At 49.7% G+C, this 25,208-nt stretch overlaps 1 protein-coding gene across 1 annotated transcript in view; it reads right to left on the bottom strand.

The window, feature by feature from the left end:
* LOC112265653 (RNA-binding protein Musashi homolog 2) overlaps positions 1 to 25,208 on the bottom strand; it is a 299,548-nt gene that overhangs the window by 192,743 nt on the left and 81,597 nt on the right. Inside the window, exon 6 of the mRNA XM_042296317.1 lies at positions 5,427 to 5,519. Coding sequence (XP_042152251.1) covers positions 5,427 to 5,519 — 93 coding nt within the window. The remainder of the gene's footprint in view (positions 1 to 5,426; positions 5,520 to 25,208) is intronic.

Here is a 25,208-nt window from a genome sequence, read left to right as displayed (position 1 = left end):
TTCATCCCTCAGTAACCCCTGGAGATGAGACTTCATCCCTCAGTAACCCCTGGAGATGAGACTTCATCCCTCAGTAACCCCAGGAGATGAGAAGTCTACATCCCTCTTTCATCCCTCAGTAACCCCTGGAGATGAGACTTCATCCCTCAGTAACCCCTGGAGATGAGACTTCATCCCTCAGTAACCCCAGGAGATGAGGAGTCTACATCCCTCTTTCATCCCTCAGTAACCCCTGGAGAGGAGACTTCATCCCTCAGTAACCCCTGGAGATGAGACTTCATCACTCAGTAACCCCTGGAGATGGAGTCTACATCCCTCTTTCATCCCTCAGTAACCCCTGGAGATGAGACGTCATCCCTCAGTAACCCCTGGAGATGGAGTATACATCCCTCTTTCATCCCTCAGTAACCCCTGGAGATGAGACTTCATCCCTCAGTAACACCTGGAGATGAGACTTCATCCCTCAATAACCCCTGGAGATGAGACTTCATCCCTCAGTAACCCCTGGAGATGAGACTTCATCCCTCAGTAACCCCTGGAGATGAGACTTCATCCCTCAGTAACCCCTGGAGATGAGACTTCATCCCTCAGTAACCCCTGGAGAAGAGACTTCATCCCTCAGTAACCCCTGGAGATGAGACTTCATCCCTCAGTAACCCCTGGAGATAAGACTTCATCCCTCAGTAACCCCTGGAAATGAGACTTCATCCCTCAGTAACCCCTGGAGATGAGGAGTCTACATCCCTCTTTCATCCCTCAGTAACCCCTGGAGATGAGACTTCATCCCTCAGTAACCCCTGGAGATGAGGAGTCTACATCACTCTTTCATCCCTCAGTAACCCCTGGAGATGAGACTTCATCCCTCAGTAACCCCTGGAGATGAGACTTCATCCCTCAGTAACCCCTGGAGATGAGGAGTCTACATCCCTCTTTCATCCCTCAGTAACCCCTGGAGATGAGACTTCATCCCTCAGTAACCCCTGGAGATGAGGAGTCTACATCCCTCTTTCATCCCTCAGTAACCCCTGGAGATGAGACTTCATCCCTCAGTAACCCCTGGAGATGAGGAGTCTACATCACTCTTTCATCCCTCAGTAAATTTCACCTTTTATCTCACTGTTTAGCTTCCGTGGCTCTGCTGTCCTGTGCAGAGAATGTTTTTGCGGCGGAGCTAAAAGTCAGACTGAATTCTAGCTGGATTTAGGTTATTCTAGATTTACTTTGAAAAGTATTTTTCCATTTCTATAAAGTCAGGTTCACACATTAGAACAGTACATCAAGATAAAACATCCTATAACCACAAATAATAGTTAGGGCTGTTGTTCATGACAGGCTAAATGAACTAAACACTGAGTTTGACTCAATGTAAAGTCCAGGTACAGTATCTCTGGTGACAGGTGAAAGGTGAGGTCAGAGAGGGGTCAACAACCAATGCAGGAGTTGTTGCAGCTCAGCCAGATAAGTGGACTTTGTTTTAAGACAAACTCCAAACCGATTATAACAAACGTATGACTAAGCATTAGCAACCCTGGCTAATTAGCCTGCTCTGGGTATAAACAAGGCAGGATAGAGGAAGGGGGAGGGGGATTGACTGGGCTCCCCTTTTTCTGCTCATTTGTAAGATTACGTCGGGAAGTGGGTAGAGGTTAAGAGCGCCCCATTGCATAATCATGATGATGAATCATCTCGTTGTGCTGTCCCCATCTTGTTTAGTCTCAACTGTAAAACTCCTGAGAGAGAATTGTTCACTTTGTCAAGACTGTGTGAAAATGGCATTATGTTTATAACACTGGGTATAGCTAGCTGATAAAGCACTACTCTTGGAGGACGGAGAAAGGAGATGAATTAGTACCATATGCAAATAATATCTGAAAAGACAGTCACTCTGGTCTGTATTAAGACGATACATAGTGTAGCACTGAAGGGCAGACGGCTGTATGTCAACCGAGGTGGCAGTGTCCCTGGTCCATTTAAACAGACTCATTCAGTACAGTACATGTGGCTTCCTGTGGCCTTGGGCTCCTGGGCCGTCACAGCTCTGCTTAAGATGCACTTTGGGGCTGACGCATTGAACATGCAGGAAAGGCCTCTCTTGGGTAGAGCACTCTGTCATAGTAGTACACACACACACACCAGCCTGCTAGGTCTGGGAGAGCACGGTCTGTGAGGAGACGGATCCTATGACCCTGGTGCCCCACACCACCTGCTTCCTACCCCTATGAAGCACACGCACACAGCCAACAGAACTCTGCTAATTGGCTAATTCTGGATCCACACCAAACAAAACACACACTCAGACATTGATAAACACACATGGCGCACGCACGCACGCACGCACCACACACACACACACACACACACACACACACACACACACACACACACACACACACACACACACACACACACACACACACACACACACACACACACACACACACACACACACACACAGTATCAGTAGTGCTGACATGTGAGTCATCAAGAGCAGGTTGCAAATGGATTCCCAGAGTTTACTCACTTCCAGCCCCTCCTCCCTCCCTCTCATCCCTCCACTTCTGACTTCTTCCCTCCAAAACACAGCTGCTGTGCTTGGTACAGGTGTGCTCTCATTTCTCTGAGAGGACACTGGCTAATTAACTGGTTTATTCACTCAGATGGACTCCTCACTGACTGACACACACACACACACACACAGAGGGTGCAATAGTGCGGGCAGACAGACGGGGCCCTGGGTTCAGTGTGGTGACCCGGGGAAGAGGGGGTATGGGGCCAGGATCCAGCCCCTCTCTGTCAGTCAGTCTGATTGGGCCTCCTCTAAACCAGGAGAGCTCGAGAGGTTTCCAGGATAGGAGCCATGTGGCCCGTTCCTGAAAGGCCCAATGCAGCCGTATTTATCTCAATATCAAATCCCTTCTGGGTAACAAATAAGATCTTTACTGTGATTTTTTCAATTCAAATGGTCAAAAAGAAAGAAAAATAGCTTCTTAGCAAAGAGACATTTCTCAAGCAAGAATTTTGCTCGGACTGTCTGAGTGGGGAGGAGAAAACTGAAAACTAGCCGTTATTGGCAGAGAGGTTTGAAACTATATTTCTTATTGGTCACCAGAACAGCCTGACATTTCAGCCGTCTTTTCAAACAGCTCTTACACTAAAAGGGCATTATCATCATTTGAATCATTTCACAGTATTATTCCAACCTCAGTGTGGAAATATATATAAAACACAGGAATATCCTGTTTTTGACTGCACTGGGCCTTTAAAGTAATCACTGATCTAACACGATTGGACAGGTGAAAGCAGGAGCTCCTGTAATTGAGCTCTCACAAATCCAGTCCTGTCGGATCAGTGACTACTTCAACGAAGGGAGGGAGGAAGGATGAACTTTCTAAATATTCAAACAAGGACTTGGAGAGCCAGGAAAACCCAGGCCACTCAATCAAACCCTGGCTCTGTCCCCAACATCTCTGGAAAAATTATGAGAATACTCAAACTAGAAGCTAAAACGGACACTTTAGAAGTGACAATAGAATCAGTCCCACTACATGCCTGACAACTGACGAAACAGGTATGATGGTACCAGCAGCAGGATATGGGGAGACTCATCTAAACAACCAGCCTCCACAGCCAGTGTAGGAACCAGACACATCCCAGGGAATGAGTCCGTACACCTCCACAGCCAGTGTAGGAACCAGACACATCCCAGGGAATGAGTCCGTACACCTCCACAGCCAGTGTAGGAACCAGACACATCCCAGGGAATGAGTCCGTACACCTCCACAGCCAGTGTAGGAACCAGACACATCCCAGGGAATGAGTCCGTACACCTCCACAGCCAGTGTAGGAACAAGACACATCCCAGGGAATGAGTCCGTACACCTCCACAGCCAGTGTAGGAACCAGACACATCCCAGGGAATGAGTCCGTACACCTCCATAGCCAGTGTAGGAACAAGACACATCCCAGGGAATGAGTCCGTACACCTCCACAGCCAGTGTAGGAACCGGACACATCCCAGGGAATGAGTCCGTACACCTCCATTGCCAGTGTAGGAACCAGACACATCCCAGGGAATGAGTCCGTACTAGAGGTCGACCGATTAATCGGAATGGCCGATTAATTAGGGCCGATTTCAAGTTTTCATAACAATCGGAAATCTGTATTTTTGGGCCATAATTTGCCGATTTAAAAAATGTATATGTATTTTTTATTATTATTTTTTATTTATACCTTTATTTAACTAGGCAAGTCAGTTAAGAACACATTCTTATTTCCAATGACGGCCTAGGAACGGTGGGTTAACTTCCTTGTTCAGCGACAGAATGACAGATTCTCACCTTGTCAGCTCGGGGATCCAAACTTGCAACCTTACAGTTAACTAGTCCAACGCAATAACGACCTGCCTCTCTCTCGTTGCACTCCACAAGGAGACTGCCTGTTACGCGAATGCAATAAGCCAAGGTAAGTTGCTAGCTAGCATTAAACTTATCTTATAAAAAACAATCAATCATAATCACTAGTTAACTACACATGGTTGATGATATTACTAGATATTATCTAGCGTGTCCTGCGTTGCATATAATCTGACTGAACATACAAGTATCTGACTGAGCGGTGGTAGGCAGAAGCAGGCGCGTAAACATTCATTCAAACAGCACTTTCGTGCGTTTTGCCAACAGCTCTTTGTTGCGCGTCAAGCATTGCGCTGTTTATGACTTCAAGCCTATAAACTCCCGAGATGAGGCTGGTGTAACCGAAGTGAAATCGCTAGCTCGTTAGCGCACGTTAACTAGAGGGACGGAAGCTATACTGTTACACTGGCAATAATAAAGTGCCTATAAGAACATCCAATAGTCAAAGGTTAATGAAATACAAATGGTATAGAGGGAAATAGTCCTATAATTCCTATAATAACTACAACCTAAAACTTCTTACCTGGGAATATTGAAGACTCATGTTAAAAGGAACTTCCAGCTTTCATATGTTCTCATGTTCTGCGCAAGGAACTGAAACGCTAGCTTTCTTACATAGCACATATTGCACTTTTACTTTCTTCTCCAACACTTTGTTTTTGCATTATTTAAACCAAATTGAACATGTTTCATTATTTACTTGAGGCTAAATTGAGTTTATTAATGTATTATATTAAGTTAAAATAAGTGTTAATTCAGTATTGTTGTAATTGTCATTATTACAACAACAACAACAAAATTGGCCGATTAATCGGTAGCGGCTTTTGTGGTCCTCCAATAATCGGCATTGGCGTTGAAAATTCATAATCGGTCGACCTCTAGTCCGTTACACCTCCACACCACAGATCTCTATTAGAGACTTGGTGAGATCCGATAGAGTCCATCACCTTGAAATCACACAGCCCCTGAACAACACAGGACAAGAAGAGGACATCACTTCCAAATAAGCCTTACCTTGCCAAACTGTTCAAAATACTGCTTCACATCTTCAACTACTGTGTTTGCTGATAATCCTCCTACGAATATTTTCTTTGTTCTTGTGACCATCTGGAAGGAGAGAAAAAGAGAGAAGAGAGATCACCAATATGAAAGCAATTTAGAGGACAAATCTCAAGAGCATTCATACCCCTCCTCTCTTCTCAGACACTAGTCGGGGCCAGATTCATCGCTTCATCGCAGATTCATAGCTCGTGAGCTGCAAGTCTGCGGTCATTTGTTGGGGTGTGTAGGGACGTGTCCAGAGGACCACCTGTCACTAATGTCACTACCTGTGCCCTGTCCTTCCCAAGGCCACACAATGAGTTTTGACACTTTTACTTTCACACACAAGAGAGGAGAGAGAAGATAGGACAGAGAAGAGGGGAGGGGAGAGAAGATAGGAGAGAGGAGAGGAGAGAAAGGAGAGAGAAGAGGGGAGGAGAGAGAAGAGGGGAGGGGAGAGAAGAGGAGAAGAGAAAGGAAAGGAATCAAGGTTTAAACCCAGAGGGTCAAAGGAGAGAGCACATCTCTCCCCTTGGCCACCACCACCCATGGTTGGACTACCCATCAGCACTAGCAACACAGTCCAACACAATGGATGGCCGAGTGCAGCCAGGAAATCTGTCAACATCACTCACATTTATCACCCGCCATCTTTAGGAGCAACAAGCCAGCACCACTTCAGTCTTCATCTCTCTACTTTCCTTCCTTCTCCTCCCGACATCTTTCCCTCCTTGCAGTTTCATCTGCTTCCCTTGATAAATAATCTGCCTGTATGTCTTTATCCCCAGTTGTTTTCAGGCTGGGCTTGGCTCTAGCAGGATGCCTCAACTTGTCTGCCGAGAGTTCGTTTTTTTCAGCTCCTGCTCTCTTTACACCTACTGATGTGGGCCTCAGTGTGTGTGTGTGTGTGTGTGTGTATGTGTATGTGTATGTGTATGTGTGTGTGTGTGTGTGTGTGTGTGTGTGTGTGCGTGCAGGGATCTCTCAGGTCCTGGAACAACATTACTCTGTCCATTTCTCTTCACTGTGACACCAGACAACAGGCCTTCATCTTCCCTCTCTCCTCTCCTCCTCCAATCCCTATCCTCCTACTGTCTCTTTCCCTCTCTCCTCCTCCTCCAATCCCTCTCCTCCTACAGTCTTTCCTTCTCTCCTTCTCCTCCAATCCCTATCCTCCTATAGTCTCTTTCCATCTCTCCTCCTCCAATCCCTATCCTCCTACAGTATCTTTCCGTCTCTCCTCCTCCTCCTCCAATCCCTATCCTTCTACAGTCTCTTTCCCTCCTCCTCCTCCTAAAATCCCTATCCTCCTACAGTCTCTTTCCCTCTCTCCTCCACCTCCTCCTCCAATCACTATCCTCCTACAGTCTCTTCCTCTCTCTCCTCCTCCAATCCCTATCCTCTTACAGTCTCTTCTTCTGTGTGCGTGTGTTAGTGCCTGCATGTAGGGATCTCTCAGGTCCTGGAACAACGCAATTACTCTGTCCATTTCTCTTCACTGTGACACCAGACAACAGGCCTTCATCTTCCCTCTCTCCTCTCCTCCTCCAATCCCTATCCTCCTACAGTCTCTTTCCCTCTCTCCTCTCCTCCTCCAATCCCTATCCTCCTACCATCTCTTTCCCTCTCTCCTCCTCCAATCCCTATCCTCTTACAGTCTCTTTCCCTCTCTCCTCTCCTCCTCCAATCCCTATCCTCCTACTGTCTCTTTCCCTCTCTCCTCCTCCAATCCCTCTCCTCCTACAGTCTCTTTCCCTCTCTCCTCCTCCAATCCCTATCCTCCTACAGTCTCTTTCCCTCTCTCCTCCTCCAATCCCTATCCTCCTACCGTCTCTTTCCCTCTCTCCTCCTCCAATCCCTCTCCTCCTACAGTCTCTTTCCCTCTCTCCTTCTCTGACACCAGACAACAGGCCTTAAATCTTCACTCTATCCATCTTACTGTATACCTTCTCTTCCTCTCTCTCCTCCTCCAATCCCTATCCTCCTACAGTCTCGTCCTCTCTCTCCTCCTCCAATCCCTATCCTCCTACAGTCTCTTCCTCTCTCTCCTCCTCCAATCCCTATCCTCCTACAGTCTCTTCCTCTCTCTCCTCCTCCAATCCCTATCCTCTTACAGTCTCTTCCTCTCTCTCCTCCTCTCACCTGGCATATGACTGCTGACTCCCTCCTACACATTAACATACAGGCTGATGGTTAGAACAGGCTTTCAGCAAATTAGACATCAGAGGAGCTCTGAGATGAGACAGTAAGAAGCATCAGCTGCAGTGACGACTGACTGCAGTAGTTCTGCACCTCCTCCACAGTGAGGAGATGGTCTAGAAGGACTTGTCAACATTCCTTAGTCCCTCTACACCACTGACAGACAGCATCTAGGGCCAGGCCAGGGCATTTACTGTAGGCATCACATCACTGTCCACCCTCAGCTTCAATATCCCTCAGAGCAATAAACAGAAGCAATGTCTAACAATAACTAGCTCGGAAAACAATCCACCGCTGATGCTGTGAAGCAGCCAGTCAGTTTCCTACCTGTATTTCATGGAAGTTTTGTTTGAATTGGAGGGAAAGGACAGAAACCATGGTGTGTGGATGGTCATGGCTGTTAGAAGATGAACGACGTCATAAAGCAGTGAGGTGTCAGAGAGAGAAGATAACAGAATCATTCAGGTGGCCGTGATGTGTTGGAGAGGTTGAGGTAATGGATGGAGGCGGTGTACTGACACGCCTCAACAGGAGAAGCAGGCAGCCTCTCTCTCTCTGTTCTGCTCTGCTCTGGTCCCAGAGGGATTGGAGAGATCCAGGCGGGTGCAGTAAGTTACAACACCAAACTGTGTCTCATTATTTGTGCAAATTTGAAAAGCTCTACCTGTGAAGCAGTGGAGAGGGTGACGAGGGAGAATCGTGCCGAGAGGAGGCGAGAGGTTCAGTCCGTGTTACAAAGAAATGAACACAAAGCTATGTATGGAATTAAACAAGTCAGGTCTATACAACTCCTCTCCACCCAGACACTAGTCAGGGCTCAGAGCCCCTCCTCTCCACCCAGACACTAGTCAGGGCTCAGAGCCCCTCCTCTCCACCCAGACACTAGTCAGGGCTCAGAGCCCCTCCTCTCCACCCAGACACTAGTCAGGGCTCAGAGCCCCTCCTCTCCACCCAGACACTAGTCAGGGCTCAGAGCCCCTGCTCTCCACCCAGACACTAGTCAGGGCTCAGAGCCCCTCCTCTCCACCCAGACACTAGTCAGGGCTCAGAGCCCCTCCTCTCCACCCAGACACTAGTCAGGGCTCAGAGCCCCTCCTCTCCACCCAGACACTAGTCAGGGCTCAGAGCCCCTGCTCTCCACCCAGACACTAGTCAGGGCTCAGAGCCCCTCCTCTCCACCCAGACACTAGTCAGGGCTCAGAGCCAGGTCTTTACCCCTCCTCTCCACCCAGGCACTAGTCAGGGCTCAGAGCCCCTCCTCTCCACCCAGACACTAGTCAGGACTCAGAGCCCCTCCTCTCCACCCAGACACTAGTCAGGGCTCAGAGGTAGAGATCTTCGGGCAGGGGTCGGCAGCTGGATGTTAGTTTATTGCTCAGAGCTAGAGATCTTCGGGCAGGGGTCGGCAGCTGGTTGTTAGTTTATTGCTCAGAGCTAGAGATCTTCGGGCAGGGGTCGGCAGCTGGATGTTAGTTTATTGCTCAGAGCTAGAGATCTTCGGGCAGGGGTCGGCAGCTGGTTGTTAGTTTATTGCTCAGAGCTAGAGATCTTCGGGCAGGGGTCGGCAGCTGGTTGTTAGTTTATTGCTCAGAGCTAGAGAACTTCGGACAGGGGTCGGCAGCTGGTTGTTAGTTTATTGCTCAGAGCTAGAGATCTTCGGGCAGGGGTCGGCAGCTGGTTGTTAGTTTATTGCTCAGAGCTAGAGATCTTCGGGCAGGGGTCGGCAGCTGGTTGTTAGTTTATTGCTCAGAGCTAGAGATCTTCGGGCAGGGGTCGGCAGCTGGTTGTTAGTTTATTGCTCAGAGCTAGAGATCTTCGGGCAGGGGTCGGCAGCTGGTTGTTAGTTTATTGCTCAGAGAAGACAGTCAAATCACCAGGACTTGAGCTAAAAATTTGTTTAATTGAGGAAATCTGTTCCCAAATATTCCAACAACAACAAAAAATACAAATTATACAAATGAACTATATTTTGGCCACCCGACCATCCGCTCAGACAAAAATGGTCCGTGGTTGAATCTAGTTGCCTGAATCTAAACCCCTGGTTTAGGGGATAGAATAGTGTCGGTCCAGGCAGAGATTTAGGCATCTTTGCAATCTCAAGTACATAAATTCCCAGTCTGAATCCATGAATATGAAAAATCAGTCTCTGGAGAGCGCCGAGTGGAGAAATGAGAATGACACACCAGCGAACGGCACGGCCTGACGGTGATGGAGGAGAGAATGGAATGTGTTTTCTATCTGTGCAGCGAGCCAGTCGCTGACTTGGGGAATTCTCAGTCAGTCTCCAGCTGCTGATGCTGCTGTTTAGGCCCTGTCGTCTTTCATGGACCGAGCTTGATAATTCTTCTCCCTTTCTGTGCTTCCAAATGCCTCCTGCCTTCCCTTTTTTGAGAATGTCAGCTGTCAGCCTGCCGCTGAAAGATTCTCTCCCACACACGCGGAGACACCACGACACGTCTGGAGTGGGCTGAGTTGTTCTGCCTGCTCGGGCTGTGAAGTGCTGATAAAACACCAATGACAAAAGGAGGGAAACAGGTGAGAGGTTTCACAGATGACGGAGACTCTGAAGAAAAGGTTGTCTGTCATCAGCAGGGGTTCAGTCTAGCTTCATCCACTCTGTCGTGTGTTACAGCTAATGTTGTAGAGGCACTTTTAAAACCTGCCTGTTTGGCGAGCATCAAGTCAACCACAGAGAGAAGATAGAGGACCAATCAAAACATACATTTCCATCAACACGTTCAATGAAATGCAAAAAAAAGATATGTTTTACTGAAAATGTATGTTTTGTTGTCTTTTTAAGAATGCTCCTGAGGCACCTGGTAAAACTGCTGACCGCCATCAGTGACTCATTCCAAGAGCAGGAAAATAATTATTTAACTCTGCAACTCAGGACTTCCTTCAGAGGATGTGCGGATTTCAAAGTTGACGAACAAAAGGAGGATGGATGACGAAGGCATAACGTGTCCTGCAGCCTCACGGCATGGAGGCAAACCGATAGGAGTGAAGACTGATGATTGAATCTATACTGGGCACAGAGAAGACCTAATTAAGATATTTCATTAGATGTGCTGTAGCCCTCAAACACAGGTTCTTATCCAGACACAGAGCAGGACAACTAAAGGAAAATAGTCATGGAGAGTTGAAAAAGGTGACGCTGTCCCAATATGAACCGACTAAATATTAAGGTGTGATTTATGCAGGAGATGCAGCTATACAGTGTTAACAGTCGTCAGGACAAGAGGAGAGAGGAGTGTGGAGGGGAAGATCTGCAGTATATTGACTCTATAACCTCCCAAGGAAGCAGTGCAGTGGTCTGTTTACTTGTGATTAAGAGCCAGCCTCTCCACTGTGATTGAGTCTCACTGCTACTGTTGTTCAGACTATGTAAGAGGAAGACGACACGCCCCTATACGAGACTCAGCTGATTTGATTGGACGAGACGCCCTTATACACAACTCTTTATGTCTGGACCCTGCCTGATTAGAGTGAGATAATCAAGTCCCCCCCTCCCGCCTTCAATCATCTCAAATCACACATCCAGCACTGATTACCAAGGTCCTTATACATATGGTTTTAACCATGACCCCCCCCTCAACAAGCTTCAGATAATAAAGTTTTCTGAAAGACAGTGGCTGCGAGTTAAAAAGCCCGCCCCCCACTTTTCCTTTAGCTTATGCCAGGCGTGTCACTGGCTTTTTGAGTGACAGTGCGACAGCACGCTTGCCACATTCTATTCACGCTCTCTAAATTTAGCTGCAAAGCTCCAATTTGTCCATATTTGCGAAGTGGAATTGTAATGCACATATTCAAATGCGCTCGGCAGCCGCTAACCCTGACTGACAGCCATAGCTCTGTTTGACTGAGCGCTCCCGCTTAGCTGATTAGTTACATTTGCCCGGATGGATGTAGAGAGAGGCTGCCTGCTTTTGGTCGCCGGCCCAGGCCACCCACCCAAACACCCTCTCCTCAGGACCCTCCAGTCAGACAGAGAGACAGACAGAGAGACAGACAGAGAGACAGACAGAGAGACAGACAGAGAGACAGAGAGACAGAGAGACAGAGAGACAGACAGACAGGCAGACAGACAGACAGACAGACAGACAGACAGACAGACAGACAGACAGACAGACAGACAGACAGACAGACAGACAGACAGACAGACAGACAGACAGACAGACAGACAGAAAGACAGACAGAGAGACAGACAGAGAGACAGACAGAGAGACAGACAGAGAGACAGACAGAAAGACAGACAGAGAGACAGACAGAGAGACAGACAGAGAGACAGACAGAGAGACAGACAGAGAGACAGACAGAGAGACAGACAGAGAGACACACTGATCTGGTTGAAGGAGGCCACACACTGCTACCTACACAGGAACAGCATTAATACTATGAATGTGCAGCATCAGGCCTACAGTAGAGTATTATGTCTGGCTTCAGTTATCTCCACATAACAACATGTCCCAGAAATATCATTCAAACTAGATCATGTGCCACTTGACCCTGTCCTTTTAAAAAGGGGAATGGAGCAACACAAATCATCAAGCCTTTGAGAGTAATCCAGAAGGTCAAAGCAGGGTCAACTTCCATGGATCAGAGTGTGGTAGCCTAGTACTTGATCCAACCATTCATTGGCCAGATACCAGACTGAACACATAACCTAAATCTCAATGTCGAGACGATATGGTAATGAGACCTGCTGTACGCTGCAGAACAGAAGCTTCCATTCTGTTCCATCAGAGGATAAATCATGTAACAGGAGTTAAAGCCCTGCTTTGACATAAGCATCTAGCATGTGGACTCCTTGACGTAAATATAGTGTGTCCTATAAGGCTTCAAAGCAATAGCATGCAGCTCTGCAATCACCTGACATCAAAGCACATCATCTTCAGGTTAGAGCTGAGGTCCTTGTATAACCATTACACCCCGGTGACAAATAAACACTGTTCAGTAGAATGATATTCCACTGTCATGTCTGTTTATTTGACAGAATGCTTTTTTAATATTGCCTTGGTAGAAAAGGCAGCAATATTGTACCTTGACAAACAGAGGCAATACCCACTCCTTTCTCTTAATGATTACATGTGCTTTACACTCCTACCCATAGTCAATATATTATTTTACAGTTATGAAGATTGATAGAAGCAGTTTATAGATTATTATAGGGCCCCAGTGATGCTGAGCACAGATACACCTCCTCCTCCCAGACTCACCCAGGAAAGAACACACTGAATCCAAATGAAGCTTCAGCTTTGATAAACAAACTGCTGAACGGGAGAAAATATTTTCACATTAAGGGAGTGAAAAAAATTGAATTGGAAAAAATTGAGGAGAGCTCCTCAAAGCCATTCTGAAAAACGAATATGCTAATTAAGTGCTTGCTTTAGGCAGAAATCTTGGAAACTTTAGCAAGGGAGTTATAAGCACTTAACAAATTACTTACACTATTAGGCTTGAAGCCAAATACATGTTTAAAGTGACTATTTTCACTGCATTTCCATTATAATAGACCTTGCCGATACTGAAGTAAAATTTCCCCAGTTGCCATTGAGGAATATAATGAAAGAGATAAGTGGACTTGAATGTCCTCACTAACAGATCTATCAATGATCCTGGTCGTTTGGAAGGAGATGACTTTCCTCCATGCAGCAGACGATTCATACACGGACTGTCTAAAACCATAAAGCAGGAAACGAGACATGGAATAACACTCTGATCACTGAGCATCTATGGGGAAGAATAACCAGAAACTATACAACATAACCGTTCCCTAGCCTAAAAATAGATGCCATGATGAACAATGTCAAATACATAGTTATTATATCTTCAAAGAACTGAAGCAGCACTGTACTGTATTGTGTAGCTCCATCAAAATAGAATGATATGAGTAACTTCCTAGAAGATGAAACCATACCTTATCCCACCCCAGACGGCACCAAGATCAAAACAAACCAGGTTGGCCATTTTATAGTCATTGACATGATGGCAGTAGACCTGAATACTTTAGAAACATCACAAAATACACTATGTCATTCCCCACAGACTGACCCTTCCTGATGCACTGTCTGTTCCTCTGAGCATCAACAGCCTCCTCTCAGTGTTAGAAGGTCATCAGAATGTTGATCTTCTGAGATTGGGTATCATCCCCAAGACTTCAATCTTCTGTTACAGGGAAAGAACTGATTACTAAGTTCAGTTCAGGTCAGTGAACAGAGTATGAAAAAGAGATCTATAAAAAGAGAACTATAAAAAGAGATCTATAAAAAGAGAACTATAAAAAGAGATCTATAAAAAGAGAACTATAAAAAGAGATCTATAAAAAGAAATCTATCTATAAAAAGAGATATATAAAAAGAGAACTATAAAAAGAGATCTATAAAAAGAGAACTATAAAAAGAGATATATAAAAAGAGATCTATAAAAAGAGATATATAAAAAGAGATATATAAAAAGAGATCTATAAAAAGAGATATATAAAAAGAGATCTATAAAAAGAGATCTATAAAAAGAGATATATAAAAAGAGATCTATAAAAAGAGAACTATAAAAAGAGATCTATAAAAAGAGATCTATAAAAAGAGAATTATAAAAGAGATCTATAAAAAGAGATATATAAAAAGAGATATATAAAAAGAGATATATAAAAAGAGATCTATAAAAAGAGAATTATAAAAGAGATCTATAAAAAGAGATCTATAAAAAGAGAAGAATACATTCCAGTCATCGGCCCAAAAAGGTGATGTCTGTCAACACAATAGGGCTCTGCTGTGTTCTGAGGGGGGCCATGTAAGGGTTGCAGGAAGGACCACAAAACAAAATACAATTTGTGAGGGGAAAAACAATCTTGTTTCTCAATAAAAAGTGGAATTGCAAATAAAGTGGCAGTGTGGTAGGTTCTATGTAATTTGGACCCAGCTGGGCAGCGTAGAGCAGGGGAGACTGGCCTGGAGGCCGGGGGCCTGGAGCAGGGCCACAGGGAGGAGGGCCACAGGGAGGAGGGCCAGGGGAAGGAGGGCCAAAGAAATTGCTGTTCAACACCCCCAGAACCCCCCCATCTCCAGACCGTACATCCAGGATCTAGTACAGACTGCAAACAAAATCGCACAGCAGGATACAATACAATAGCCTCTTCCATAATGGAGGGAGGCTCAGCAAAGCTGCTGGACAAATCTCTCTGCATCTGCTTGATACCTTTTTTGACTAACTTTAACAAAAAAATCTTTCTCACTACATCAGCCATAACAATCGGGCAAATAGTAGGGCCTACTGACTATTAACTTTTACTTCTTACCCACCTTAGCTTTACCTTGGACAACAATGGAATACAAACAGTTGTCCTAGTATAGTCAGACACACACAATGCTCAAATCCTGAAATGTACAGTGCTCAGTAAAGCTACTGAGTGATGTAGTGGTGGTGGGTCCCAGGGAATGATCCGATCAGGAGGATTTAACGCTATAGATGAAACTGGGGAGGGATAAGCCTGGATCCCGGAGGGTGAGAGAAGGTAGGCCATGTGTGTGTGTATGTGTGTGTCTGACTGTGTGTGAGAAAGAGAAGAAAGCGAGACAGAGAGAGTGAGCGAGAGAGACAGAGAGAGCGAATGAGACAGAGAACGAGTGAGCGAGACAGAGAACAAGCGAGCGAGAGAGCGAGACAGAGAGAGAGCGAGACAGAGAGAGAGCGAGACAGAGAGAGAGCGAGAGAGCGAGACAGAGAGAGAGCGAGACAGAGAGAGCGAGACAGAGAGAGAGAGCGAGACAGAGAGAGAGCGCGACAGAGAGAGAGCGAGACAGAGAGAGCGAGACAGAGAGAGCGAGACAGAGAGAGAGCGAGACAGAGAGAGAGCGAGACAGAGAGAGCGCGAGACAGAGAGAGAGCGAGACAAAGAGAGCGCGAGACAGAGAGAGAGAGCAAGACAGAGAGAGAGCGAGACAGAGAGAGAGTGAGACAGAGAGAGAGCGAGAGAGCGAGACAGAGAGAGAGCGAGACAGAGAGAGCGAGACAGAGAGAGAGCGAGACAGAGAGAGAGCGCGACAGAGAGAGAGCGAGACAGAGAGAGCGAGACAGAGAGAGCGAGACAGAGAGAGCGAGACAGAGAGAGAGCGAGACAGAGAGAGAGCGAGACAGAGAGAGCGCGAGACAGAGAGAGAGCGAGACAAAGAGAGCGCGAGACAGAGAGAGAGAGCAAGACAGAGAGAGAGCGAGACAGAGAGAGAGAGAGAGTGAGACAGAGTTAAAACACTGTATATATAATATGACATTTGTAATGTCTTTATTGTTTTGAAACTTCTGTATGTGTAATGTTTACTGTTAATTTTTATTGTTTATTTCACTTTATATATTATCTACCTCACTTGCTTTGGCAATGTTAACACATGTTTACCATGCCAATAAAGCCCCTTGAATCGAATCGAAAGAGAGAGAGCGAGACAGAGAGAGAGCAAGACAGAGAGAGAGCAAGACAGAGAGAGAGCAAGACAGAGAGAGAGCAAGACAGAGAGAGCGAGACAGAGAGAGCAAGACAGAGAGAGGAAGACAGAGAGAGAGCAAGACAGAGAGAGCAAGACAGAAAGAGCAAGACAGAGAGAGAGCAAGACAGAGAGAGAGCAAGACAGAGAGAGAGAGAGAGTGAGACAGAGTTAAAACACTGTATATATAATATGACATTTGTAATGTCTTTATTGTTTTGAAACTTCTGTATGTGTAATGTTTACTGTTAATTTTTATTGTTTATTTCACTTTATATATTATCTACCTCACTTGCTTTGGCAATGTTAACACATGTTTACCATGCCAATAAAGCCCCTTGAATCGAATCGAATCGACAGAGAGAGAGCGAGACAGAGAAAGAGCAAGACAGAGAGAGAGCAAGACAGAGAGAGAGCAAGACAGAGAGAGAGCAAGACAGAGAGAGAGCAAGACAGAGAGAGCGAGACAGAGAGAGCAAGACAGAGAGAGGAAGACAGAGAGAGAGCAAGACAGAGAGAGCAAGACAGAAAGAGCAAGACAGAGAGAGAGCAAGACAGAGAGAGAGCAAGACAGAGAGAGCGAGACAGAGAGAGAGCGAGACAGAGAGAGCGACAGAGACCGAGAGAGAGATAAGAATCCGCCTCCTCCTGTACCTCTGTAGGGCCTGGGGGAGGGGGATTGATCTGGCCATTGATCAAATTAGGATAGAGATAATTTACCATCACCAGAACATAATCCCTGTCGATGGCAGACATGTTTAGCTCGACTTCACTTTAAATGTACACGCTATATTTCAGTTACAGGTCATACAGTACATAAGCAAGGGTACATCTTAAATCCCTACAGGGAATAATTATATTAAAGCCTTGTGAATTCAGTAACCTACAAGTCAGCTACCCCACTGATCCCCTCTCAACACAACCAATAACCTTCACCATCTTCATATCCCCTTCAATGTTACCACCAGATACCCAGTCACAGAGCCTGTGGACATACCACTACAACTACAAACATCACCTATTCTTCCTTCTTACTAAACAAAACAGGGACTGGCTAGTGATTGTGCTGCTGGGTGTGGTGAGAGGCTGTCCTTGTGGAGAAGCAGGCCTCAGCAGGCCTCAGCATCTCCAGATCACAGAGAGGCTGTCCATGTGGAGAAGTAGGCCTCAGCATCTCCAGATCACAGAGAGGCTGTCCATGTGGAGAAGCAGGCCTCAGCGTCTCCAGATCACAGAGAGGCTGTCCATGTGGAGAAGCAGGCCTCAGCGTCTCCAGATCACAGAGAGGCTGTCCATATGGAGAAGCAGGCCTCAGCATCTCCAGATCACAGAGAGGCTGTCCATGTGGAGAAGCAGGCCTCAGCCTCTCCAGATCACAGAGAGGCTGTCCTTGTGGAGAAGCAGGCCTCAGTGTCTCCAGATCACAGAGAGGATGTCCTTGTGGAGAAGCAGGCCTCAGCGTCTCCAGATCACAAAGAGGCTGGCCATGTGGAGAATCAGGCCTCAGCAGGCCTCAGCATCTCCAGGTCACAGAGAGGCTGTCCTTGTGGAGAAGCAGGCCTCAGCGGCTCCAGATCACAAGAGGCTGTCCTTGTGGAGAAGCAGGCCTCAGCGGCTCCAGATCACAGAGAGGCTGTCCATGTGGAGAAGCAGGCCTCAGCGGCTCCAGATCACAGAGAGGCTGTCCATGTGGAGAAGCAGGCCTCAGCAGGCCTCAGCGTCTCCAGATCACAGAGAGGCTGTCCATGTGGAGAAGCAGGCCTCGGCGTCTCCAGATCACAGAGAGGCTGTCCATGTGGAGAAGCAGGCCTCAGCGTCTCCAGATCACAGAGAGGCTGTCCATATGGAGAAGCAGGCCTCAGCATCTCCAGATCACAGAGAGGCTGTCCATGTGGAGAAGCAGGCCTCAGCCTCTCCAGATCACAGAGAGGCTGTCCTTGTGGAGAAGCAGGCCTCAGCAGGCCTCAGTGTCCCCAGATCACAGAGAGGCTGTCCATGTGGAGAAGCAGGCCTCAGTGTCTCCAGATCACAGAGAGGATGTCCTTGTGGAGAAGCAGGCCTCAGCGTCTCCAGATCACAAAGAGGCTGGCCATGTGGAGAATCAGGCCTCAGCAGGCCTCGGCGTCTCCAGATCACAGAGAGGCTGTCCATGTGGAGAAGCAGGCCTCAGCATCTTCAGATCACAGAGAGGCTGTTCTTGTGGAGAAGCAGACCTCAGCGGCTCCAGATCACAGAGAGGCTGTCCATGTGGAGAAGCAGGCCTCAGCATCTCCAGGTCACAGAGAGGCTGTCCTTGTGGAGAAGCAGGCCTCAGCGGCTCCAGATCACAAGAGGCTGTCCTTGTGGAGAAGCAGGCCTCAGCGGCTCCAGATCACAGAGAGGCTGTCCATGTGGAGAAGCAGGCCTCAGCGGCTCCAGATCACAGAGAGGCTGTCCATGTGGAGAAGCAGGCCTCAGCAGGCCTCAGCGTCTCCAGATCACAGAGAGGCTGTCCATGTGGAGAAGCAGGCCTCAGCGTCTCCAGATCACAGAGAGGCTGTCCTTGTGGAGTAGCAGGCCTCAGCGTCTCCAGATCATAGAGAGGCTGTCCATGTGGAGAAGCAGGCCTCAGCGTCTCCAGATCACAGAGAGGCTGTCCATGTGGAGAAGCAGGCCTCAGCGTCTCCAGATCACAGAGAGGCTGTCCATGTGGAGAAGCAGGCCTCAGCGTCTCCAGATCACAGAGAGGCTGTCCATGTGGAGAAGCAGGCCTCAGCGTCTCCAGATCATAGAGAGGCTGTCCATGTGGAGAAGCAGGCCTCAGCGTCTCCAGATCACAGAGAGGCTGTCCATGTGGAGAAGCAGGCCTCAGCGGCTCCAGATCACAGAGAGGCTGTCCATGTGGAGAAGCAGGCCTCAGCAGGCCTCAGCGTCTCCAGATCACAGAGAGGCTGTCCATGTGGAGAAGCAGGCCTCAGCGTCTCCAGATCACAGAGAGGCTGTCCTTGTGGAGAAGCAGGCCTCAGCGTCTCCAGATCACAGAGAGGCTGTCCTTGTGGAGAAGCAGGCCTCAGCGTCTCCAGATCATAGAGAGGCTGTCCATGTGGAGAAGCAGGCCTCAGCGTCTCCAGATCACAGAGAGGCTGTCCATGTGGAGAAGCAGGCCTCAGCGTCTCCAGATCACAGAGAGGCTGTCCATGTGGAGAAGCAGGCCTCAGCGTCTCCAGATCACAGAGAGGCTGTCCATGTGGAGAAGCAGGCCTCAGCGTCTCCAGATCATAGAGAGGCTGTCCATGTGGAGAAGCAGGCCTCAGCGTCTCCAGATCACAGAGAGGCTGTCCATGTGGAGAAGCAGGCCTCAGCGTCTCCAGATCATAGAGAGGCTGTCCATGTGGAGAAGCAGGCCTCAGCATCTTCAGATCACAGAGAGGCTGTTCTTGTGGAGAAGCAGACCTCAGCGGCTCCAGATCACAGAGAGGCTGTCCATGTGGAGAAGCAGGCCTCAGCATCTCCAGGTCACAGAGAGGCTGTCCTTGTGGAGAAGCAGGCCTCAGCGGCTCCAGATCACAAGAGGCTGTCCTTGTGGAGAAGCAGGCCTCAGCGGCTCCAGATCACAGAGAGGCTGTCCATGTGGAGAAGCAGGCCTCAGCGGCTCCAGATCACAGAGAGGCTGTCCATGTGGAGAAGCAGGCCTCAGCAGGCCTCAGCGTCTCCAGATCACAGAGAGGCTGTCCATGTGGAGAAGCAGGCCTCAGCGTCTCCAGATCACAGAGAGGCTGTCCTTGTGGAGTAGCAGGCCTCAGCGTCTCCAGATCATAGAGAGGCTGTCCATGTGGAGAAGCAGGCCTCAGCGTCTCCAGATCACAGAGAGGCTGTCCATGTGGAGAAGCAGGCCTCAGCGTCTCCAGATCACAGAGAGGCTGTCCATGTGGAGAAGCAGGCCTCAGCGTCTCCAGATCACAGAGAGGCTGTCCATGTGGAGAAGCAGGCCTCAGCGTCTCCAGATCATAGAGAGGCTGTCCATGTGGAGAAGCAGGCCTCAGCGTCTCCAGATCACAGAGAGGCTGTCCATGTGGAGAAGCAGGCCTCAGCGGCTCCAGATCACAGAGAGGCTGTCCATGTGGAGAAGCAGGCCTCAGCAGGCCTCAGCGTCTCCAGATCACAGAGAGGCTGTCCATGTGGAGAAGCAGGCCTCAGCGTCTCCAGATCACAGAGAGGCTGTCCTTGTGGAGAAGCAGGCCTCAGCGTCTCCAGATCACAGAGAGGCTGTCCTTGTGGAGAAGCAGGCCTCAGCGTCTCCAGATCATAGAGAGGCTGTCCATGTGGAGAAGCAGGCCTCAGCGTCTCCAGATCACAGAGAGGCTGTCCATGTGGAGAAGCAGGCCTCAGCGTCTCCAGATCACAGAGAGGCTGTCCATGTGGAGAAGCAGGCCTCAGCGTCTCCAGATCACAGAGAGGCTGTCCATGTGGAGAAGCAGGCCTCAGCGTCTCCAGATCATAGAGAGGCTGTCCATGTGGAGAAGCAGGCCTCAGCGTCTCCAGATCACAGAGAGGCTGTCCATGTGGAGAAGCAGGCCTCAGCGTCTCCAGATCATAGAGAGGCTGTCCATGTGGAGAAGCAGGCCTCAGCGTCTCCAGATCACAGAGATGCTGTCCATGTGGAGAAGCAGGCCTCAGCGTCTCCAGATCACAAAGAGGCTGGCCATGTGGAGAATCAGGCCTCAGCAGGCCTCAGCATCTCCAGGTCACAGAGAGGCTGTCCTTGTGGAGAAGCAGGCCTCAGCGGCTCCAGATCACAAGAGGCTGTCCTTGTGGAGAAGCAGGCCTCAGCGGCTCCAGATCACAGAGAGGCTGTCCATGTGGAGAAGCAGGCCTCAGCGGCTCCAGATCACAGAGAGGCTGTCCATGTGGAGAAGCAGGCCTCAGCAGGCCTCAGCGTCTCCAGATCACAGAGAGGCTGTCCATGTGGAGAAGCAGGCCTCGCGTCTCCAGATCACAGAGAGGCTGTCCATGTGGAGAAGCAGGCCTCAGCGTCTCCAGATCACAGAGAGGCTGTCCATATGGAGAAGCAGGCCTCAGCATCTCCAGATCACAGAGAGGCTGTCCATGTGGAGAAGCAGGCCTCAGCCTCTCCAGATCACAGAGAGGCTGTCCATGTGGAGAAGCAGGCCTCAGCAGGCCTCAGTGTCCCCAGATCACAGAGAGGCTGTCCATGTGGAGAAGCAGGCCTCAGTGTCTCCAGATCACAGAGAGGATGTCCTTGTGGAGAAGCAGGCCTCAGCGTCCAGATCACAAAGAGGCTGGCCATGTGGAGAATCAGGCCTCAGCAGGCCTCTCTCAGATCACAGAGAGGCTGTCCATGTGGAGAAGCAGGCCTCAGCATCTTCAGATCACAGAGAGGCTGTTCTTGTGGAGAAGCAGACCTCAGCGGCTCCAGATCACAGAGAGGCTGTCCATGTGGAGAAGCAGGCCTCAGCATCTCCAGGTCACAGAGAGGCTGTCCTTGTGGAGAAGCAGGCCTCAGCGGCTCCAGATCACAAGAGGCTGTCCTTGTGGAGAAGCAGGCCTCAGCGTCTCCAGATCACAGAGAGGCTGTCCATGTGGAGAAGCAGGCCTCAGCGTCTCCAGATCATAGAGAGGCTGTCCATGTGGAGAAGCAGGCCTCAGCGTCTCCAGATCACAGAGATGCTGTCCATGTGGAGAAGCAGGCCTCAGCGTCTCCAGATCACAAAGAGGCTGGCCATGTGGAGAATCAGGCCTCAGCAGGCCTCAGCATCTCCAGGTCACAGAGAGGCTGTCCTTGTGGAGAAGCAGGCCTCAGCGGCTCCAGATCACAAGAGGCTGTCCTTGTGGAGAAGCAGGCCTCAGCGGCTCCAGATCACAGGAGGCTGTCCATGTGGAGAAGCAGGCCTCAGCAGGCCTCAGAGATCACAAAGAGGCTGGCCATGTGGAGAATCAGGCCTCAGCAGGCCTCAGCATCTCCAGGTCACAGAGAGGCTGTCCTTGTGGAGAAGCAGGCCTCAGCGGCTCCAGATCACAAGAGGCTGTCCTTGTGGAGAAGCAGGCCTCAGCGGCTCCAGATCACAGGGAGGCTGTCCATGTGGAGAAGCAGGCCTCAGCAGGCCTCAGCGTCTCCAGATCACAGAGAGGCTGTCCATGTGGAGAAGCAGGCCTCGGCGTCTCCAGATCACAGAGGGCTGTCCATGTGGAGAAGCAGGCCTCGGCGTCTCCAGATCACAGAGAGGCTGTCCATGTGGAGAAGCAGGCCTCAGCATCTCCAGATCACAGAGAGGCTGTCCATGTGGAGAAGCAGGCCTCAGCCTCTCCAGATCACAGAGAGGCTGTCCTTGTGGAGAAGCAGGCTCAGCAGGCCTCAGTGTCCCCAGATCACAGAGAGGCTGTCCATGTGGAGAAGCAGGCCTCAGTGTCTCCAGATCACAGAGAGGATGTCCTTGTGGAGAAGCAGGCCTCAGCGTCTCCAGATCACAAAGAGGCTGGCCATGTGGAGAAGCAGGCCTCAGCATCTTCAGATCACAGAGAGGCTGTTCTTGTGGAGAAGCAGACCTCAGCGGCTCCAGATCACAGAGAGGCTGTCCATGTGGAGAAGCAGGCCTCAGCATCTCCAGGTCACAGAGAGGCTGTCCTTGTGGAGAAGCAGGCCTCAGCGGCTCCAGATCACAAGAGGCTGTCCTTGTGGAGAAGCAGGCCTCAGCGGCTCCAGATCACAGAGAGGCTGTCCATGTGGAGAAGCAGGCCTCAGCGGCTCCAGATCACAGAGAGGCTGTCCATGTGGAGAAGCAGGCCTCAGCAGGCCTCAGCGTCTCCAGATCACAGAGAGGCTGTCCATGTGGAGAAGCAGGCCTCAGCGTCTCCAGATCACAGAGAGGCTGTCCTTGTGGAGAAGCAGGCCTCAGCGTCTCCAGATCATAGAGAGGCTGTCCATGTGGAGAAGCAGGCCTCAGCGTCTCCAGATCACAGAGAGGCTGTCCATGTGGAGAAGCAGGCCTCAGCGTCTCCAGATCACAGAGAGGCTGTCCATGTGGAGAAGCAGGCCTCAGCGTCTCCAGATCACAGAGAGGCTGTCCATGTGGAGAAGCAGGCCTCAGCGTCTCCAGATCATAGAGAGGCTGTCCATGTGGAGAAGCAGGCCTCAGCGTCTCCAGATCACAGAGAGGCTGTCCATGTGGAGAAGCAGGCCTCAGCGTCTCCAGATCATAGAGAGGCTGTCCATGTGGAGAAGCAGGCCTCAGCGTCTCCAGATCATAGAGAGGCTGTCCATGTGGAGAAGCAGGCCTCAGCGTCTCCAGATCACAGAGAGGCTGTCCATGTGGAGAAGCAGGCCTCAGCGTCTCCAGATCATAGAGATGCTGTCCATGTGGAGAAGCAGGCCTCAGCGTCTCCAGATCACAGAGAGGCTGTCCATGTGGAGAAGCAGGCCTCAGCGTCTCCAGATCATAGAGAGGCTGTCCATGTGGAGAAGCAGGCCTCAGCGTCTCCAGATCACAGAGAGGCTGTCCATGTGGAGAAGCAGGCCTCAGCGTCTCCAGATCATAGAGAGGCTGTCCATCTGGAGAAGCAGGCCTCAGCGTCTCCAGATCACAGAGAGGCTGTCCATGTGGAGAAGCAGGCCTCAGCGTCTCCAGATCATAGAGAGGCTGTCCATGTGGAGAAGCAGGCCTCAGCGGCTCCAGATCACAGAGAACCAACACAGCTGGTAAGCCTCCGGGGGAGTAGGGAGGAACGCTGATGCAGCCGTGACATCAACCCAGAACACAACCACCCACACCAGCCTACTTCAACCAACCAGCTGTCAGCTCTCCTTTCCCAGCCATCCTATAGGTCTGCAAGACAGAGGATAGGTCACTGTCTCTGACATGTGGTTCCACCCTGAGGGCTTGAGGGCTTGGGCTGAGGGCTTGGATAACCATATTCAATTCTTCTCCTCTGTCATCCCTGCATTCTTCTTTCCTGAAGGACCAAAGACACTGCTTCTCAGTGGTGAAGTGCTTAAACATATGGGACACACAACATGGGCCAAACACGTCAGATGTATTAGCAGAACTGAGCAACAAGATCTCTGAACCACTGAATATATCCATCCCTCTTCTCTGTCCGTCTGTCTGCTCTCTCTGTTCTCTATATTTTCTTCCTCTCTGGCCTGCGAAACCCATCTCTCTTCCTCTCTGGCCTGTGAAACCCATCTCTCTCCCTCTCTGGCCTGTGAAACCCATATCTCTCCCTCTCTGGCCTGTGAAACCCATCTCTCTCCCTCTCTGGCCTGTGAAACCCATCTCTCTCCCTCTCTGGCCTGCGAAAGCCATCTCTCTCCCTCTCTGGCCTGCGAAAGCCATCTCTCTCCCTCTCTGGCCTGCGAAAGCCATCTCTCTCCCTCTCTGGCCTGCGAAAGCCATCTCTCTCCCTCTCTGGCCTGCGAAACCCATCTCTCTACGGTCAGCGAAACCCATCTCTCTCCCTCTCTGGCCTGTGAAACCCATCTCTCTCCCTCTCTGGCCTGCGAAAGCCATCTCTCTCCCTCTCTGGCCTGCGAAACCCATCTCTCTCCCTCTCTGGCCTGCGAAAGCCATCTCTCTCCCTCTCTGGCCTGCGAAAGCCATCTCTCTCCCTCTCTGGCCTGCGAAACCCATCTCTCTCCGGTCTGCGAAACCCATCTCTCTCCATCTCTGGCCTGCGAAACCCATCTCTCTTCCTCTGTGGCCTGCGAAACCCATCTCTCTCGCTCTCTGGCCTGCGAAACCCATCTCTCTCCCTCTCTGGCCTGCAAAACCCATCTCTCTCCCTCTCTGGCCTGCGAAACCCATCTCTCTCCCTCTCTGGCCTGTGAGGCCCATCTCTCTCCCTCTCTGGCCTGTGAAGCCCATCTCTCTCCCTCTCTGGCCTGCGAAACCCATCTCTCTCCCTCTCTGGCCTGCGAAACCCATCTCTCTCCTTCTCTGGCCTGTGAAGCCATGTGGTTCTGGCCTGGTCTGGGTAGGCAGTGTGTTCTCTCTAAATGCCAACCGTGGCCTTGCTAACCAACCACAGAACTGCATATGTTTTCTCGGCCCACCTGTCCAGAACACTTCCTGCCTGGCTCTGAGCTCCC

Source organism: Oncorhynchus tshawytscha, linkage group LG13 (genome assembly GCF_018296145.1).
Source record: "Oncorhynchus tshawytscha isolate Ot180627B linkage group LG13, Otsh_v2.0, whole genome shotgun sequence".
NCBI lineage: Eukaryota > Metazoa > Chordata > Actinopteri > Salmoniformes > Salmonidae > Oncorhynchus > Oncorhynchus tshawytscha.
The sequence above is the reverse complement of the archived record's forward strand: the minus strand, read 5'-3'. Positions and strand labels throughout refer to the sequence as shown.